We start from the raw sequence: 18639 nt of genomic DNA, 5'->3' as shown, positions 1-18639 counted from the left end.
ACCAAATGGTTTCATGTCAGAATTCTACCAAACTTTTTTTTTTTTTTTTTTTTTTGGTAGAGACAGAGTTTCACTTTATTGCCCTTGGTAGAGTGCCGTGGCGTCACACAGCTCACAGCAACCTCCAACTCCTTCTACCAAACTTTTAAAGAGGAATTAGTACCTATATTACTCAAGCTGTCCCAAAAGGTAGAAAAAGAAGGAAGACTACCTAACACGTTCTATGAAGCAAACATCACCCTGATCCCCAAACCAGGAAAAGACCCAACAAGAAAAGAAAATTATAGACCAATATCACTAATGAATATAGATGCAAAAATATTCAACAAGATCCTAACAAACAGAATCCAGCAACACATCAAACAAATTATACATCATGACCAAGTTGGTTTTATCCCAGGGTCTCAAGGCTGGTTCAATATACGTAAATCTATAAATGTAATCCAGCACATAAACAAATTAAAAAACAAAGACCATATGATTCTCTCAATCGATGCAGAAAAAGCTTTTGATAATATCCAGCATCCCTTCGAGATCAGAACACTTAAGAAAATCAGTATGGAAGGGATATTTCTTTTTTTTTTGTAGAGACAGAGTCTCACTTTATGGCCCTCGGTAGAGTGCCGGGGCCTCACACAGCTCACAGCAACCTCCACCTCCTGGGCTTAAGCGATTCTCTTGCCTCAGCCTCCCGAGCAGCTGGGACTACAGGCGCCGGCCACAACACCTGGCTATTTTTGGTTACAGTTTGGCCGGGGCCGGGTTTGAACCCGCCACCCTCGGTATATGGGGCCAGCGCCTTACCGACTGAGCCACAGGCACCGCCCCAAAGGGACATTTCTTAAACTGATAGAGACCATCTACAGCAAACCCACAGCCAATATCATAATGAATGGAGTTAAATTGGAATAATTTCCACTCAGATCAGGAACCAGACAAGGCTGCCCATTGTCTCCATTGCTTTTTAACATTGTAATGGAAGTTTTAGCCACCACAATTAGGGAAGAAAAGGCGATCAAGGGTATACATATAGGGTCAGAAGAGATCAAACTTTCGCTCTTTGCAGATGATATGATTGTATATCTGGAAAACACTAGGGACTCTACTACAAAACTCTTAGAAGTGATCAAGGAATACAGCAGCATCTCAGGTTACAAAATCAACATTCATAAATCGTTAGCCTTTATATATACCAACAATAGTCAAGTTGAAAAAACAGTTAAGGACTCTATCCCATTCACAGTAGTGCCAAAGAAGATTTAATATTTGGGAATTTATCCAACAAAGGATGTTAAAGATCTCTATAAAGAGAACTATGAAACTCTAAGAAAAGAAATAGCTGAAAATATTAACAAATGGAAAAACATAGCATGCTCATGGCTGGGAAGAATCAACATTGTTAAAATGTCCATACTACCCAAAGCAATATATAATTTCAATGCAATCCCTATTAAAGCTCCACTGTCATACTTTAAAGATCTTGAAAAAACAATACTTCGTTTTATATGGAATCAGAAAAAACCTCGAATAGCCAAGACATTACTCAGAAATAAAAACAAAGCAGGAGGAATCATGCTACCTGAGCTCAGGCTATACTATAAGTCTATAGTGATCAAAACAGCATGGTACTGGCACAAAAACAGAGAAGTAGATATCTGGAACAGAATAGAGAACCAAGAGATGAACCCAGCTACTTACCGTTATTTAATCTTTGACAAGCCAATTAAAAACATTCAGTGGGGAAAAGATTCCCTATTTAACAAATGGTGCTGGGTGAACTGGCTGGCAACCTGTAGAAGACTGAAAGTGGACCCACACCTTTCACCCCCATTAACTAAGATAGACTCTCACTGGATCAAAGATTTAAACTTAAGACATGAAACTATAAAGATACTAGAGGAGAGTGCAGAGGAAACCCTTGAAGAAATCGGTCTGGGCGAGTATGTTATGAGGAGGACCCCCCGGGCAATTGAAGCAGCTTCAAAAATACACTACTGGGACTTGATCAAACTAAAAAGCTTCTGCACAGCCAAGAACACACTAAGTAAAGCAAGCAAACAGCCCTCAGAATGGGAGAAGATATTTGCAGGTTATGTCTCCAACAAAGGTTTAATAACCAGAATCCATAGAGAACTCAAACATTAGCATTAGCAAGAATAGAGCAAGGGATCCCATCGCAGGCTGGGCAAGGGATTTGAAGAGAAACTTCTCTGAAGAAGACAGGCGCGCGGCCTTCAGACATATGAAAAAATGCTCATCATCTTTAATCATCAGAGAAATGCAAATCAAAACTACTTTGAGATACCATCTAACTCCAGTGAGACTAGCCTATATCACAAAATCCCAAGACCAGAGACGTTGGCGCGGATGTGGAGAAAAGGGAACACTTTTGCCCTGCTAGTGGGAAGGCAAATTAATACATTCTTTTGGAAAGAGATATGGAGAACACTTAGAGATCTAAAAATAGATCTGCCATTCAATCCTGTAATCCCTCTACTGGGCATATACCCAGAAGACCAAAAATCACATCATACCAAAGATATTTGTACCAGAATGTTTATTGCAGCCCAATTCATAATTGCTAAGTCATGGAAGAAGCCCAAGTGCCCATCGATCCACGAATGGATTAATAAATTGTGGTATATGTACACCATGGAATATTATGCAGCCTTAAAGAAAGATGGAGACTTTACCTCTTTCATGTTTACATGGATGGAGCTGGAACATATTCTTCTTAGTAAAGTATCTCAAGAATGGAAGAAAAAGTACCCAATGTACTCAGCCCTACTATGAAACTAATTTAGGGTTTTCACATGAAAGCTATAACCCAGTTACAACTTAAGAATAGGGGGAAGGGGGAAAGAGAGGGGAGGGAGGGAGGAGGTGGTAGAGGGAAGGGGATTGGTGGGATTACACCAGCGGTGCATCTTACAAGGGTATATGTGAAACTTGGTAAACGGTCTGTGAAGCTAGTGAATGATGCCCCATGAATATATCAATGTGCACAGCTATGATTTGATGGAAAAGAAAAAAAAAAGAAATGCTGTTAGTTTATAAATTGGGCCTGTTATGAAGTTCTGAGGGCATTAGTTTTTTTGTCCTTTCTTTTTTGTTCTTCCAAATTATGAATGCTCTGGAAATCTTTGGGGTGGGTAAGGTAACAGTTTAGTCTGTTTGTCTTACATGGTTGCTTCCACCAAGATGCCTCTGATCTTTCCCCTCTCAAACAAAATAAAATGGTTTCTCCCATACCATCACCATCACTACAACACAAGGCCAAGAGGTCTCCATTTGTTTGTTTATTTATTTTGAGACAGTGTCTCACTATATTGTCCTCAGTAGAGTGCCATGGCATCACAGCTCACAGCAACCTCAAACTCTTGGGCTTAAGTGACTGCCTTGCCTCAGCCTCCCAAGTAGCTGGGACTATAGGACCCACCACAACACCTGGTTGTTTATTTGTTGTAGTGTCACTGTTGTTTAGCAGGCTCCCGCCAGGTTCGAACCCACCAGCCCTGGTGTATGTGGCTGGCGCCCTAATCACAGGGCTACAGGAGCTGAGTCTGTTTCTTTTTTGCTTCATAGACTTACTTCTAAGCTCTTGAGCTAAGGGAAAGGGGGGCAACATGAAGCCCAGAATCCTACCTCTCTGTGTAATGTTGGATAAATTACTTTACTGTGATCAGTTTCTGGTTCTATAAAATGATCTGTACCAATTGCTCACTAAGAGCCTTTGCTTCTAAGCCATGATAATACTTCAAATAAAACCACAGGATTTTATACACATGCTATATATTGATGTTTTGGTCAAGGACAGATTGCATATATGATGGTGGTCCCATAACATTATAGTACTGTTTTTTGCTGTAACTTTTCAGTGGTTAGCTATGTTTAGGTACACAAACACTTACCATTGTGTCACAATTACCATGGCAATTCAGTAACGTGCTGTACAGGCTGCTAGTCTAGAAGCAATAAGCCATACCATACAGCCTAGATGTGCAGAAGGCTGTGCCATCTAGGTATGTGTTAAGTATACCTTATGATATTTGCACAATGGTGCAACCACCCAGTGATGCATTTCTAAGAACATATCCTCCTTGTTTAGCGATGCATGACTGTATTTTGTATTTTAATAATGCCAGAAGACTCACTTGTTATACAGATTGTATGAAATGCTGAATGCAAACAGAAACAGGGAGACAATCCTACATTAAAAAAGAGACACTCGGCGGCACCTGTGGCTCAGTGAGTCGGGCGCCGGCCCCATATACCAAGGGTGGTGGGTTCAAACCCGATCCTGGCCGAACTGCAACAAAAAAATAGCCGGGTGTTGTGGTGGGCACCTGTAGTCCCAGCTACTTGGGAGGCTGAGGCAAGAGAATCGCCTAAGCCCAGGACTTGGAGGTTGCTGTGAGCTATGTGACACCACAGCACTCTACCGAGGGTGATAAAAAAGAAAAAAAAAACAGTCGTGTCCACCCAGTGACTCTGTGTGTAGAAGAGTCAAAGGGGGCCATGGGAGATTTACAAGCACACGTGGGTCACTACAAAAGACCGACTGTTATGGTCCATTATTTAGCTTCCAAGAAACAGTCAACAGAGTCCTTTCTGGCTTGGTGCCTGTAGCTCAGTGGCTAGGGAGCCGGCCACATACTCCAGGACTGGTGGGTTCAAACCTACCCAACAATAACAACAACAACAAAATAGCCCGGTGTGGCAGCTGCCTGTAGTCTCAGCTACTTGGGAGGCTGAGGCAAGAGAATTGTTTAAGCCCAAGAGTTTGAGCTTGCTGTGAGCTGTGATGCCACAGCACTCTGAGGGTGACTCTGTCTCAAAAAAAACAAAAAACCAAAAACAAAAAAAACCCGCCAGAGTCCTTTCTGATTCATACATGCAAGTTTCAACTTGCTCAGCTTATCAGTGTTGCTGGGAGGGCTTCGTTTGTTTACCTCCATTCCTTAATTTCTGTTTATCTCGAAACTTTTATAATGACCCACATATACTCTATAACCACGATGCTCTGCATCTTTATCAATGAGATACAAACTGATATTTGAACTGGACAAATCGTTCCGTGAGAGTCTATTTGAGAAAAACAATCCCTCAATACATAAAAACTGAAAAATACAAAAGAAGCATTTGGTTAGACAAGTCACAGAATTTTATTCAAGTTTATCTGTTTTGCTCAATAATCTCTCGTGTTGTTTCCAGCACCACTAATATATATATTACTATCATTATTTCTCTTTGGAAGGAACCATGTTTTAAAAAAAAAAATCTGGGTTCAATTTCCATGATGCTTGACTTCATGGTCAAAAATCTTTTTTTCCTTACCAAAAAGCAACACCTTAATCACCAGAGAAATAGAAGGAAAGACTGAGATATATTTGCAGAAACGTATCTCCACTCCAAACTATTCATAATCCATAATTGTTCAGGGTGGTACTTTTCCTTGAGGGCTCTATTTTGGGGAGGAGGTTAGTTCTCACAAATGTTTGCATAATACTAATAACCTGCCCTGCTGTATCATGGAAAGGAAATAAATACTAGTCTGCAGATAAACCTGGCAGTCCTCCAGGGAAGGAGTCAAGGACATTAAAAAGGTAGCTGGAAGCCCTCATCTAAAAAAGTCAGTCTGCAGAACTGGAAAGCTAAAGTCTTTTCCTATTTCTGTCTTAAGTAACATTGGTCTATTAAGTTCAATCAGACCATGTAAAAGATGAGTAACTAGTGGGTCTTAAATAGCTTTGAAGCTCAGATACTTTCTAGAAAGTAGAAAATCACTGAGTAAACACTGCCTTCCTGCTCCCCCCCGACCCCCCGCCCAAGGTAAGGTGGAATGTAAAAGTGTAGGGAAAGCTTTTGAATATCTTCTTTAAGTTTGTTTTTGGCGCTTTGGTCTGTAAGCAATCAAGATGGAGAGAGACGCTATCCCAAATAGGAAAGTCTGCAGGAACCAGAGCAGCCGAGCTTGACCATCTGTGATGCCTTTATGCCTAAAAAAAGAAAAATTTTAACACACAATTTTTAATCTTATGGTTTCATGGGATTTACTGTCTTCTATATATATATATTTTAATTTATACCTTCTGTCTACTTTCATTGGGTTTATTTTGCTGTTTTTCTCTGGCTTCTTAATGATTGGTTCATTTATTTTTCATCTTTCTTATTTTCTAATAAATGCATTTAGATGGTTTACTAAAAGAACAGTTAGGCAGTCCTCCAGGGAAGCTGGAATGGCTTCAGAACAAGCATTTTGACCACTGATGAGACATAAATCCTAGTTTAGCTACCTACTGGCTGTGACCTGGCAAAGTCACTTAGTATCTCTCAGAATCAGTTTTAGTGTCTTTTTGAAAAAACAGGACTAGAAGTGTCTCTCTCACCAAGTTTTTAAGACAACATAGATAAAGTGCTAGGAAAGAACCTGACATGGAGTAATAATAACCATTCTGCTTACAGTCACTCCAATTAAATTTTCTAAAACAAAGCTCAAAAAGACTAAAAAGAGATCTAACTGAAGAGAATGGCTTCCTACAGTTTCATCTGTCACATTTGGATGATTTTTTTTTTTTTTTTGTAGAGACAGAGTCTCACTTTATGGCCCTGGGTAGAGTGCTGTGGTGTCACACAGCTCACAGCAACCTCCAACTCCTGGGCTTAAGCGATTCTCTTGCCTCAGCCTCCCAAGTAGCTGGGACTACAGGCACCCGCCACAACGCCCGGCTATTTTTTTTTTTGGTTGCAGTTCAGCCGTGGCCGGGTTTGAATCCGCCACCCTCGGTATATGGGGCCGGCGCCTTACCGACTGAGCCACAGGCGCCACCCGGATGATTTTTTATTTAAAACAAATTTAAAACATATATGTAAAAATGATATGATTTTATACACTAACAGATTAAAGGAGAAAGACCATATGAACATCTTAATACATGTATAGGCAACAGCTGGGTGCAGTGGCTCAAACCTTTAATCCCAACACTCTGGAAGGCCAAGGTGGGTGGATTGCCTCAGCTCATGAGCTCATGACCAGCATGAGCCAGAGTGAGACCTCCTCTCTAAAACTAGCTGAGCGCTGTGGTGAGTGTTTGTGGTCCCCATACTTGGGAGGCTGAGGCAAGAGAATCACCTTAAGCCTAAGAGTTTGAGGCTGCTGTGAACTGTGATGCCACTGCACTCTACTGAGGGTGACAAAGTCAGACTCTGTCTCATAAAAGAAAAAAAGAATGTACATGCAGAAGAAGCATTTGTTAAATTGCAATACCCATCCTTAATAAAAGTTCACAGCAAACTTCGAAATACAATGGGAATTCCTCATTTTGAGGAAGATTCACAAAACTTAAAAAATTTAGAAGACGAGATCTACAAAACTCTGGAATAAATATGATGCAAAAAGTTGAAAGCTTCCTCTGAGATTAATAGCCAGGCATAATGTTTATTATGTCCACTTCTTATCAACACTGTATTGGAAGTAGCAGCCAGTGCAGTAAGGAAAGAAAGACAAAAGGTATACAGAATTGAGAGGAAGAAATAAAACTTTTTGTTTCTAGAAAATAAAAAAATCTACAGATGGACTCTTATAATAAATGTATTTAACAAGGTTGGTGTGTACAAAAGGTCAATATATAAAAATGGACTACATTCACATATACTACCATCAACCAGTTAGAAAACTTAAAAAATCTTCTTTATAACAGCACACAAAAAGAGAAGTATCTGGAAATTAATCTAATAAAGAATGTGTAAGACCTCTTTAAAAATCATAGAATTCTACTGATATGTTATAAGAGGTCTAAATAACTGGAGACAGACCGTAGACAACTCAATAATGGAAATATATCTATTCTTTCAAAATTAATTCATGGTCAATTCAATAAAACCCCCCACAGGATTATTTATTTATTTTTTTAATAGCATATGATAATGTATAAGAATAGGCAAAAGTCTAGAAATTGGCAGCCCTCTTGAACAATGAGGTGACAGCACCTGCTTAACAGATGTTAATGACTGTAAAGCTATTGCTATTAAGACAGGATTGCACTGGCTCCAGAATAAACAGACCAACGGAACTGAACGGAGTTCAGAAACAGGGCCACACATATACGTAAATATGTGTGAGATAGGGCATATTCATGGAGAGTGAACATCTCAATAAATAGCTCTGCGTTAACCGGGAATCCATGTGGAAAAGGTGAAGTTGGAAACCTCTTACACAACATTGGCTACAGGTACGTTAGAGGCTTAAATGTGAACGACAAAATTCTAAAACTCTTAGAAGACTGTACAAGATTATCTTAGCAATTCTAACATAAAGAAAAAAATTAATAAATTTGACGACATTGATAAACTTGTTTATAAAAAGACCCAACAGAGTAAAAAGACCGTAAGAAAAGATACTTTCAAGGCATCTAAATGACAAAGTACTCAAAGTCAGAACGAAATAGTGTCTACAAGTGGTTAAGAAAATGATAGAAAATGCATTAAAAGAGTGTTGGTAAAGGTGAGGGGAAATGGGCACTGTTAGAAGTATAAATTAGTATCACAATTCTGAAGGTGACATGGCAATATATATAAAAATTTAACAATATTCATTCTTTAATCTTCAAATTCCAGATTTAGGAATTTATCCTAAGGGATTAAATGCCAAAGTGGGTCAAAGGTATGAAGTTCATGTTCACTGTAGTAATTGCTTAGGAAGGTGAAACACTAGAGACTTAAAAGTCCATTGGAAGGCGGATTTCCATGTAATAGAACATTATGATGAGATTGGGTGGCGCCTGTGGCTCAGTGGGTAGGGGGCCTGCCCCATATACAGAAGGTGGTGGGTTCAAACCCACAAAAAAATAGCCGGGCATTGTGGCGGGCGCCTGTAGTCCCAGCTACTCGGGAGGCTGAGGCAAGAGAATCGTCTAAGCCCAGGAGTTGGAAGTTGCTGTGAGCTGGGTGACACCACAGCACTCTACCAAGGGCGATAAAGTGAGACTATCTCTACCAAAAAAAAAAAAAAAATGATGAGGTTTATATGTACAGACATGGAAAAACAGGCATATGTGAGCCCAGCATGGTAGCACCCTTGTGGACCTAGCTACTCAGGAAGCTAGGGCAGGAAGATTACTTAAGCAAAAGAAAGACTTCAAGGCCAGTTCCGGCAACATAGTAGGACCCTGTCTCTAACAAATAAAATAAAAAAAAATTTAACAATAGGCATATGTGACAATGAAAAAGTTATAGAAGAGTTTATATCTACATATATATATAATTGCTTGTAAATGCATAAAATTATAATGATATACACTAAACTCTTAATGGTGACTATTCTGGGGATTATGGGAGACTTTCACTTTCACTTTTATAAGCTGAGTTGTTAGCACAACATGTATAATTTGTTTATTTTTTATTTATTTTTGAGACAGAGTCTCACTATGTCATCCTCAGTAGAGTTCTATTACATCACAGCTCACAGCAACCTCAAACTCTTGGGCTTAAGTGATTCTCTCACCTCAGCTTCCCAAGTAGCTGGGACTACAGGCATCCACCACAACGCCCGGCTATTTTTTTGTTGCAGTTGTCATTATTGTTTGGCAGGCCTGGGCTGGGTTCGAACCTGCCAGCTCCAATGTATGCAGCTGGTTCCCTAACTGCTGAGCTACATACAGGCGCTAAGCCATGTATTATTTATTTAATTTTTAGAGATAATGTCTCTCTCTGTCACCCAGGGTAGACTGCACTGGCACAATCATAACTCACTGCAGCTCAAACTCCTGGGTTCAAGCAATCCTCCTGCCTCAGGCTCCTGAGTTGTTGGCACTACAGGTGTATGCCAATATACCTGGCTAATTTTTCTTTTTTGTAGAGACAGGCTCTTGCCTTTTGTTGCTGTCTGCTAGTCTAGTCAATGACATAGAGGAAGCACTGCAGACGGTGCAGACGGAATGAATGATTTGTAAAGGAAAGACTGGTGCTCGCTCAGGCACTCAGTGCTTGCCCATCTTTATTCACTGTATTATATATCCAAACTCATCAGATAAAAATAACCAAGAATAAAGAACAAATGTACTAGTTGAGACTGCCATAAAAAATTTCTCCTCAGCATAAATGTTACAAAGCACATACACATCATTTCTAAGTCTGGAGCTTTTAACTTAAAGATAAACCACAAGGACACCAGGCTCTCTGTTCTGTTTGCCCACCTCCCTAAAAGGTTAAATGAAACTTTGGATAACTTGAAGTTAGGGAAGGAAGTGCAACAGCTCAGCCCCAGGCAGGTCAAGGGATTCCTTTCTCGAGGCTTAATCGCCTGCTGCGATTAGCTAGGCTATTTCAACAAGCAGGGAAGAATTAACCCCTGAGTCTGCTGTTTTAGCAAGCAGGGAGTAATTAACCCTCGAGTCTCGCTTTTACCCAAGAATAGAATTTTTCCTTCTCAGGGCCTCATACCTCCAGGAGCACATCTGAGACTAAGACACCGTTCTGGGGTGCAGAAAACCGTGCCCCTTTACCCTTTGCCCAGGCTAGTCCTGAACTCCAGGCCTCAAGCAATTTGTATGTCTTGACCTCCCAAAGTGCTAGAATTACAGGTTTGAGCTACCACACCTGACCTACATATGTAACTTTTAACAACAAATAGGTTTAGCTTTGAAATGGGCAAAATAACAAAAATATTTTGTTTTATAAAAGGAATCTGGCTCGGTGCCTATGGCTCAAGTGGCTAAGGTGCCAGCCACATACACCTGAGTTGGTGGGTTCGAATCCAGCCTGGGCCTGCCAAACAACAATGATGGCTGCAACCAAAAAAAAAATAGCCAGGCATTATGGCGGGCACCTGTAGTCCAAGCTACTTGGGAGGCAGAGGCAGGAGAATCGCTTGAGCCCAGGAGTTGGAGGTTGCTGTGAGCTGTGATGCCACAGCACTCTACGCAGGGCGACAGCTTGAGGCTCTGTCTCAAAAAAAAAAAGGAATTTAGGCTTGGCACTCGTAGCTCAGCAGTTAGGATATCGGTCACATACACCGAGGCAGGTGGGTTTGAACCTGATCCGGGCCTGCTAAAACAACGACAACTGCAACAACAACAAAAAAAAATAGCTGGGCATTGTGGTGGGCACCTGTAGTCTCAGCTGTTTGGGAGGCTGAGGCAAAGAATCGCTTAAGCCTAAGAGTTTGAGGTTGCTATGAGCTACGACGCCACAGCACTCTATGGAGGGAGACATAGTGAGACCCATCCCCCCCCCCAAAAAAAAAAAAGAATTTAGTATGATCCTAGAAATAGGTAAGACACTTAGGGAAGGGAGATAGGATTAGTTGCCACCTGGAACCGGATCCACTGAGCTTATTCTTCCTTTCTTCAGAGGGGTCAAAGTTGGGGTCTGGGCAACTCCAGAGGGATTTTCCTGTGGTCGTAACTTGTTCTCCACATACCTTTACTGTATTTTTAGCTCATTTTGTCTTTTTAAAAGACAAAAGCCTTTTAAGAAAACTATGGGAGGGGAGGGAGCAGGGAGGATGGGCGGAGGGAGGGTGATTCGTAGGATTACACCTGTGGTGCATCTTATAAGGGTACATGTGAAACTTAGTAAATGTAGAATATAAATGTCTTAACACAATAACTAAGAAAATGCCAGGAAGGCTACGTTAACCAGTGTGATGAAAATGTGTCAACCGCTGCTCGGGAGACTGAGGCAAGAGAATCGTGTAAGCCCAAGAGCTGGAGGTTGCTGTGAGCCATGTGATGCCACGGCACTCTACCCGAGGGCGGTACAGTGAGACTCTGTCTCTACAAAAAAAGAGAATGTGTCAACCGGTCTATAAAACCTGTGTATGGTGCCCCAGGATCGCATTAATGTACACAGCTATGATTTAATAATAATATAAAAAAGAAAACTATGTTTTAAAAATACAGCATATACTTTTTAAAATGAATTCCTTTTAACCAGAGATAAGATTGGACTATATGTTCTATTTTATAGTCACCATAATCATAATATTAAGCACTTCCCAGGCTTTTAAAATCTCTTGGTAAATAAATTTGTACACTACTCTGCTAATTGTAGATTTGTAATTTATTTAACTAAACTTCTAGTGATGTGTATTTAATTTTTAACCATTTTTCACTATCATAAGCAGTGCTTTGATGGATTTCTTTTTTCTATAAAGTTTTTATGTATTTCTCATTTTCTAAGACTAAATTCCTGGATGTGGAATACCTGAGTGAAAGAATAGTTATGAAATTCTTGATACATATTGCAGAATTGCTTTTCAGTAGGGTTTTAGCATTTCACATTTTCACTAACATTTTATGAGAATACCATTTTGGGAGGAGAAAAAACTCTTTGCTATTTCATAGGTTAAAAGGGGTATCTATCCACTTTAACCTGCATTTATCGTTATTTGTTTTTTTATTTTTGAGACAGAGTCTCACTATGTCATCCTTGGTAGAGTGACGTGTTGTCACAGCTCACAGCAACCTCAAACTCTTGGGCTTAAATGATTCTCTTGCCTTAGCCTCCTAAGTAGCTGGGATTACAGGTGTCTGCCACTATGCCTGGCTATTTGTTGCTGTTGTTGTAGTTGTCATTGTTGTTTAGCAGGCCCAGGCTGGGTTTGAACCTGCCAGCCCAGGTGCATGTGGCCGGTACCTAATTGCTGAGCTATGGGCACCAAGCCTTTTTTTTTTTTTCTTTTTTTGAGACAGTCTCAAACTGTCAACCTGGGTAGAGTGCCGTGGCATCATAGTTCACAGCAACCTCCAACTCAGGCTCAAGCAATCCTTTTGCCTCAGTTTTTCTATTTTAGTAGAGACAGGGGTCTTGCTTTTGCTCAGGCTGGTCTCAAACTCATGAGCTCAAGCAATCCACCTACCTCAGCTTCCCAGAGTGCTAGGATTACAGGTGTGAACCACCTCGCCCGGCGCATAAGTTTTAAAAAAGAACTTATTCTTATGTCTGAAGCAAGACCTAATAGATGGGTCTCGAAACCAGACATGAATATTTTGAAAAAGCTCCTCAGATGATTCAGTTGTGAAACAACAATCAGCCTACGTCAAGAACTTAGCTCTTTGTCAAACTCCTAGCCTTTTGTTCTAGTTGGGGCCATCCAGAGAATTTTTTAAAACTAACAATAGTCATCTCAATTAAATAACTAAATAACTGATTAATTAGCACACACAAAATGAATTTATTTTTTTATTTTTTTATTTTTTTTTCAAAATGAATTTATTGATCAAACATTTACTGAGTACTCCCTCTGTGTCAGACTCAGTATCAGATATGGGGTCAGCTCTAACCTGAGAATGCTCTCAGCCTACAAGTGTATGAATTATTTAAATGTGGCCATTCTGTACTTAGATACCAAGAGAAATGTAACAAAGACCTATTATAGGGTGGGGCGAGGTATTTCATGTCTGTGATCCCAGAACTCTGGAAGGTGGAAGCACATGGATTGCTTGAGCTCAGGAGTTCAAGACCAGCCGAAGCAAAAGTGAGACCCCCATCGCTACTAAAAATGAAAATTTGGGGCAAGAGGATAGCTTGAGCCCAAGAGTTTGAGGTTGCTGTTAGTTATGATGTTTGGGTCTCTAGCACTCTACCAAGGGTGACAAACTGAGACTCTGTCTCAAAAACAAACAAACAAACAAACAACAACAAAAACCATTACAAAGACTTACTTGCACAATACCATGGCATATAAGGACTCTCCCACATGAATCAGCCAGGCAAGCCAATACCTGAAACAAACAAAAAAGACACTCTAAGTCTAAGGTGTTAGTTATCTGCTGATGAAATCTAACCCTGAAACCTTGAAAAGAAAGGTGCCTTAATGTGAACTATCACCACTCTTAGATATCTAAAGGAACTGCAGGCCTTTGGGTCTCTAGTGATAACAGAGCTGCAGTGTCTACATCCCATTTCTGCAGCTCTCCTTACCCAGTTCGCAGGAGGGTGTGATGGTTATCCACCAAGTACTGAGTAAAGGTACCCAGGGGCCCAAGGCTCTGATACGGGATACTCTGAGGCCAGAAGACAACCCACTGAAAGAGAACCAGAGGGAGAAAAATTCCTATTAGGTCACTTAAAATGTTTATTTTTGAGAGACGCTATGAAATAATACTGATTCTACAAAAACAACTATAAACCAAAGAAACTCTAAACCAGGCGTCCTCTAACTTTTTAAACAGGGGGCCAATTCACTGTCTGTCAGACCGTCGGAGGGCTGGACTATAGTTTAAAAAAAACTATGAACAAATTCCTATGCACACTGCACATATCTTATTTTGAAGTAAAAAACAAAACGGGAACAAATACAATTCACACCACTTCATGTGGCCCACAGGCCACAGTTTGAGGACGCCTGCTCTCAACAGTCATCTGGGCTTCCTTTTTTGACTCCTATTTTCTACGAATAACTCTTGAGAAATTTACACTGAGAGAACTATGTGGTTATTAGACCTGGTGCTATTTTTATAAATTCTACCAAAAATCTTACTTTATTGAAGTTATTGGCAAATTTTAAGAGTTGATGTGCCTTGACTAGCTTCTTTACTGTATAAACTATGACTTGAGCCGAATCCTCATTTAATTTAAAATTCCTTTCTCATCTTTCACTTTTTGTACCTCTAAAACTGGTAATGATCCACTGTACAGAGATGGAAATAAGTGAGATCAGCTTTGTGAAGTTTTAACAGCAACAGCTTAATCAATAAGGTTTCTGTAATATTATTTTCTTCTCAGTCTCCATATTGTAACCTCCACCAATTTAGCCTTTTTTAAAGAGTAACTGCCAACAGGTCCAAAATTTATTGCCTCATTCAGATCTCCGTCAAGAACAGTACTACCTCTCCCACGATGTGTTTCACATCTGAAATTTAAATGAAGCACAAAATATCACTGCCATCCTCCCAGAGGAATGGAAGGAGCAGCATCTGCTAACTCCACAATATCCCGATATGAAGTACTCAAAGCCTTCCTCCATCTATATTCTAACTAGTCAGAGACACAGAATTATAGAATAGAGATGCACATTTGAAAAATGTCAGTCCAGTCACCATTTTATATATGACGAAATCAGGACAGAGGTGGTCATATTTGACACCAACAAACACCACTGTGGATATGACAAATCCCCAATCTCTAGCTCTTAGGCAATATTCACATAGGTTTGCCTTCTTTCAAAATTATACCAGCTTAGCCCCTAACCTACTTTTTCACGTGTTGTCTGTCCTGTTGTTCTTTAAACAAACTTTCTCAGCCAGACAGAAGTCGGTCTTTCACTCAGTAAAGCTGTCTTGTTTCCACGCCTATGCCATAACAGATATATATCCTCTCTACCCTTTCTTACCAGTAAAAACCTACACATCCTTTAGGTTTATCCCCGTTTTCCAAGCAATTTCAACTGCTTCAAACACTGTCCTTCGATAGCCCATCCAGACTTGGCAGGCCTGTTTTGTCTGTCAACTTGACTTCTGCTCTGTGAGAGGCTGACTCGGTTAAGCCGTCAGTAACCGTGCTGGGGCCAGGGTGCAAAGGCTGTAACACTTTAAAGCAGAAACCATCCTAAGAGCCCACCGAACTTCCGCGTACACCAGTAACTTAGGCAACCGTCAGGCGCGCGTGCGCACAAACCTCCCTCCCACAGCGCCCCCAGTCCCCTGCGCGAGCTTGCAGGGCCCAAACAGACGCCGCCCGCCAGGCGCCTCACCGCGCAGTATCCAAGCCCCAGGACCGTGACCAGCGAGGGCAGGGGTCTGGCTGTACGGAAGTACGCAGCAGCAGCCTTGCCAGCCTCCGACTTCGCCACCACCATATTGAAAGATCTACATTCTGAGTCGCTTGGGAAACCGTCCCTACCCCCACACAACAAAAGCCTGATCAACCGGTTTCTCAGATCCTGGAACACCAGCCGAAGGCCCTGGCCTGCGTCTACTTGCACGGCTTAGTCCCCTCCTCCTGGGCTCCGAGCGCGCAGGAGCTTGCGTTGGGACTGCGCGAACTCTCCTAGCCCGGGGGCGCAGGTGCACCGAGGAGTGGAGCGGTCGCTCCTCTCGCCGGGCCGTCAATGCCCTTACTGTGTAGTAGCCAAGGGCGAGGATGATGAACGTGAACCAGGGCAGAGAGCCCCTCTGGAAGTAGGACGCACCGCCCGCCGCCGAGGCCATGGCTGCAGCCCTTCTTCGGGAATGTGTGGCTGGGTGCAGAGGGGCAAGACCAGGGCGGGGCCTCGACGAACGTTCCTCCGCCCACCCCTTCAACCTCCAGCCTTCCTCCTGCGCCTCTTCGCCCATCCCCCTCAGTCCCCCGCCCTCAGGGGCTGGAGGAGACCATGCAGTTGGAAAACTGCAAGAACTAGTCTTCATTTTTGTCCCACCGCGGTAGAGGGGCCTTGGAATCCTCACCGGGGCTGTGGTGGGCTAGTCATCATCTCGTAGACTTAGTGTCATTTTTCTGGTTTTAAGATAAAGATATTGAAATAGATGGCGTCTTACTGCCAAGTGTACTTTTTGAACTTTGTGCACGTTGAGTAATAACAAATACTATTTGTTGGTTAACAAAAAAGTGCGGTGCTCATGATGGGATTGTGTGTGGAACCCTCTGCCTGAGTTGAGCTTTGCCTCTGCTGTTCATGTAAGCTTAGACTAGTTACTTGGCCTGGCTGTGTCCTGGTTTTCTTATCTGTTAAGAAAGAATTTTATGTATATCATAAAATTCAGTTCCTGGAACCTCTGAGCTCTTGGAGTGGATTAAATCAGTTATCTTGAAGAAATCCCAATAGTATCTGGGCCACGGTGCATCATAAGTGATATTAACATTCCTGAGACTTGGCTCGGCGCCTGTGGCTCAAGCGGCTAGGGCGCCAGCCACATACACCTGAGCTGGTGGGTTCAAATACAGCCTGGGCCCGCCAAACAACAATGACGGCTGCAACCAAAAAATAGCCGGGCCTTGTGGTGGGCGCCTGTAGTTCCAGCTACTTGGGAGGCGGGGGCAGGAGAATCACTTGAGCCCAGGAGTTGGAGGTTGCTGTGAGCTGTGTCAAAGCACTCTACCCAGGACAACAGCTTGAGGCTCTGTCTCAAAAAAAAAAAAAAAAAATTCCTGAGACTTTAATGTATGTGCCAGGCCCTGTGCTGAGTGTTGTACTGTTAGTGCGCTGTGGGAGGCATACGGCCCTAGTGTGTTCTAGTTGGACTTCATGTGAGAAAGACCTTTCACCTGGGGCTTCAAAATGGATACAAAATAATAGCTGGCATTTATTGAGCATTTACTATATTTAAGGCATTGCTCTAAGTTCTGTACAAGTACTATGCTCATTTAATTCTCAAAACAACCCTGTGCTGTAGCCTGTTGTCCTTATTTGAAAGAAGAGGAAACTGATCACAGAAAAGGATCCGAAGTCATATAATAGATAGTGGATGCTGAAAGCCAAAGTGCTAGAGTGTTCCAAGTCCACAGAGGGCACTCTTAACCATTCTCTAGGAGATGTGGAATATCCTTAGAACGTCTTTAGTTGACATGGAAACCAGCCGAGGTTCCGTTTCTTTATTTTCCACATTAAGGTAATAGTGTTTTAAAGAATGAATTTCGGAGGCAGCGCCTGTGGTGGCTCAGTGAATAGGGCGCCAGCCCCATATCCCGAGGGTGGAGGGTTTGAACACGGCCCTGGCCATGCAACAAAAAAACAGCCGGGCTTTGTGACAGGAGGCTGTAGTCCCAGCTACTTGGGAGGTTGAGGCAAGAGAATCGCCTAAGCCCAAGAGCTGGAGGTTGCTGTGAGGTGTGACTTCACGGCACTCTACTAAGGGCGACAAAGTGACACTCTGACTCTAAAAAAAAGAAAAAAATTAAAAATAAAAATAAATAAAGAAAAGGGTCATAGGTGGAGGAGAACTTCAGTTCTTCATTCTTTGGGACAGAAAAAATCAAAGTCTGTATAATAGAATAATACATAGCCCCAAAGGCCACTTTGAGATGTAGTAAAATAAGGAATGAAAAAAGCCATTCTTTAAATAGAGGAACATATAAATTCCTCTGAATGCAGACGGATTAATATAAAATAGCTATTAAGCAGGTGTTGTGTTTCCCACACCTGGAGTACAAAAAACCTTCCAAGTTTTATTGCCTTCTCATACATTTGGGAAAGTACCAAGGCCTAGGGTTGCAAAGAAAGCAGAAAGGCCTGCTGTTTCCTTATTTACGAAATCGAGGTTTTGGCCACTCCACAGCACTGTTTTAAGAATCAAATGAGGGCGGCGTCTGTGGCTCAGTGAATAGGGTGCCAGTCTCATATACCAAGGGTGGCGGGTTCAAACCCAGCCCCGGCCAAACTGCAACAACAACAAAAAAAATAGCTGGGCGTTGTGGCAGGCACCTGAGGCAACAGAATTGCCTAAGCCCAGGAGTTGGAGGTTGCTGGGAGCTGTGTGACACCATGGCACTCTACCGAGGGCGATAAAGTGAGACTCTGTCTCTACAAAACAAACAAACAAAAAAACCCATTGCTGTGTTTGTAAGGCTGTTTCCAAATATCTGTGGGGGATTTGTGAGAGCGCCAGCTGTACTGGTGACTGTGGAGACTCGCCAGCAGAATGTTTTCATCAATATCCACCTGGCCAAACCACTGTGTCTCCTGTATGTCATTACAGATCA

At 41.9% G+C, this 18639-nt stretch overlaps 1 protein-coding gene across 1 annotated transcript; it reads right to left on the bottom strand.

Moving 5' to 3' along the window:
• Positions 1-5141: 5141 nt before the first annotated feature.
• Positions 5142-16606, bottom strand: TMEM254 (transmembrane protein 254). The gene is made up of 4 exons (XM_053585710.1): positions 16062-16606; positions 13924-14027; positions 13665-13724; positions 5142-5999 (listed from the first exon to the last, which is right to left on the bottom strand). Exons 1-4 carry the CDS (start codon positions 16347-16349, stop codon positions 5879-5881), a joined length of 573 nt encoding a protein of 190 aa, XP_053441685.1. The 5' UTR covers positions 16350-16606; the 3' UTR covers positions 5142-5878.
• Positions 16607-18639: the final 2033 nt, after the last annotated feature.

The sequence above is a fragment of the Nycticebus coucang genome, chromosome 3 (assembly GCF_027406575.1).
Source record: "Nycticebus coucang isolate mNycCou1 chromosome 3, mNycCou1.pri, whole genome shotgun sequence".
NCBI classification, from domain to species: Eukaryota; Metazoa; Chordata; class Mammalia; order Primates; family Lorisidae; genus Nycticebus; species Nycticebus coucang.
Note: the sequence above shows the minus strand (reverse complement) of the source record. Positions and strands in the feature narration are given on the sequence as shown.

Excerpts from the sequence above, each read along its gene's own strand:
- TMEM254 (XM_053585710.1), bottom strand. The coding sequence starts at position 16,349 with ATGAAGACTAGTTCTTGCAGTTTTCCAACTGCATGGTCTCCTCCAGCC. Across the intron at positions 14,028-16,061 it reads TCGCCCTTGGCTACTACACA|TGGGTTGTCTTCTGGCCTCA; the intron begins GTAAGGGCATTG and ends GTTCTCTTTCAG. Across the intron at positions 13,725-13,923 it reads CACACCCTCCTGCGAACTGG|GTATTGGCTTGCCTGGCTGA; the intron begins GTAAGGAGAGCT and ends TGTTTGTTTCAG.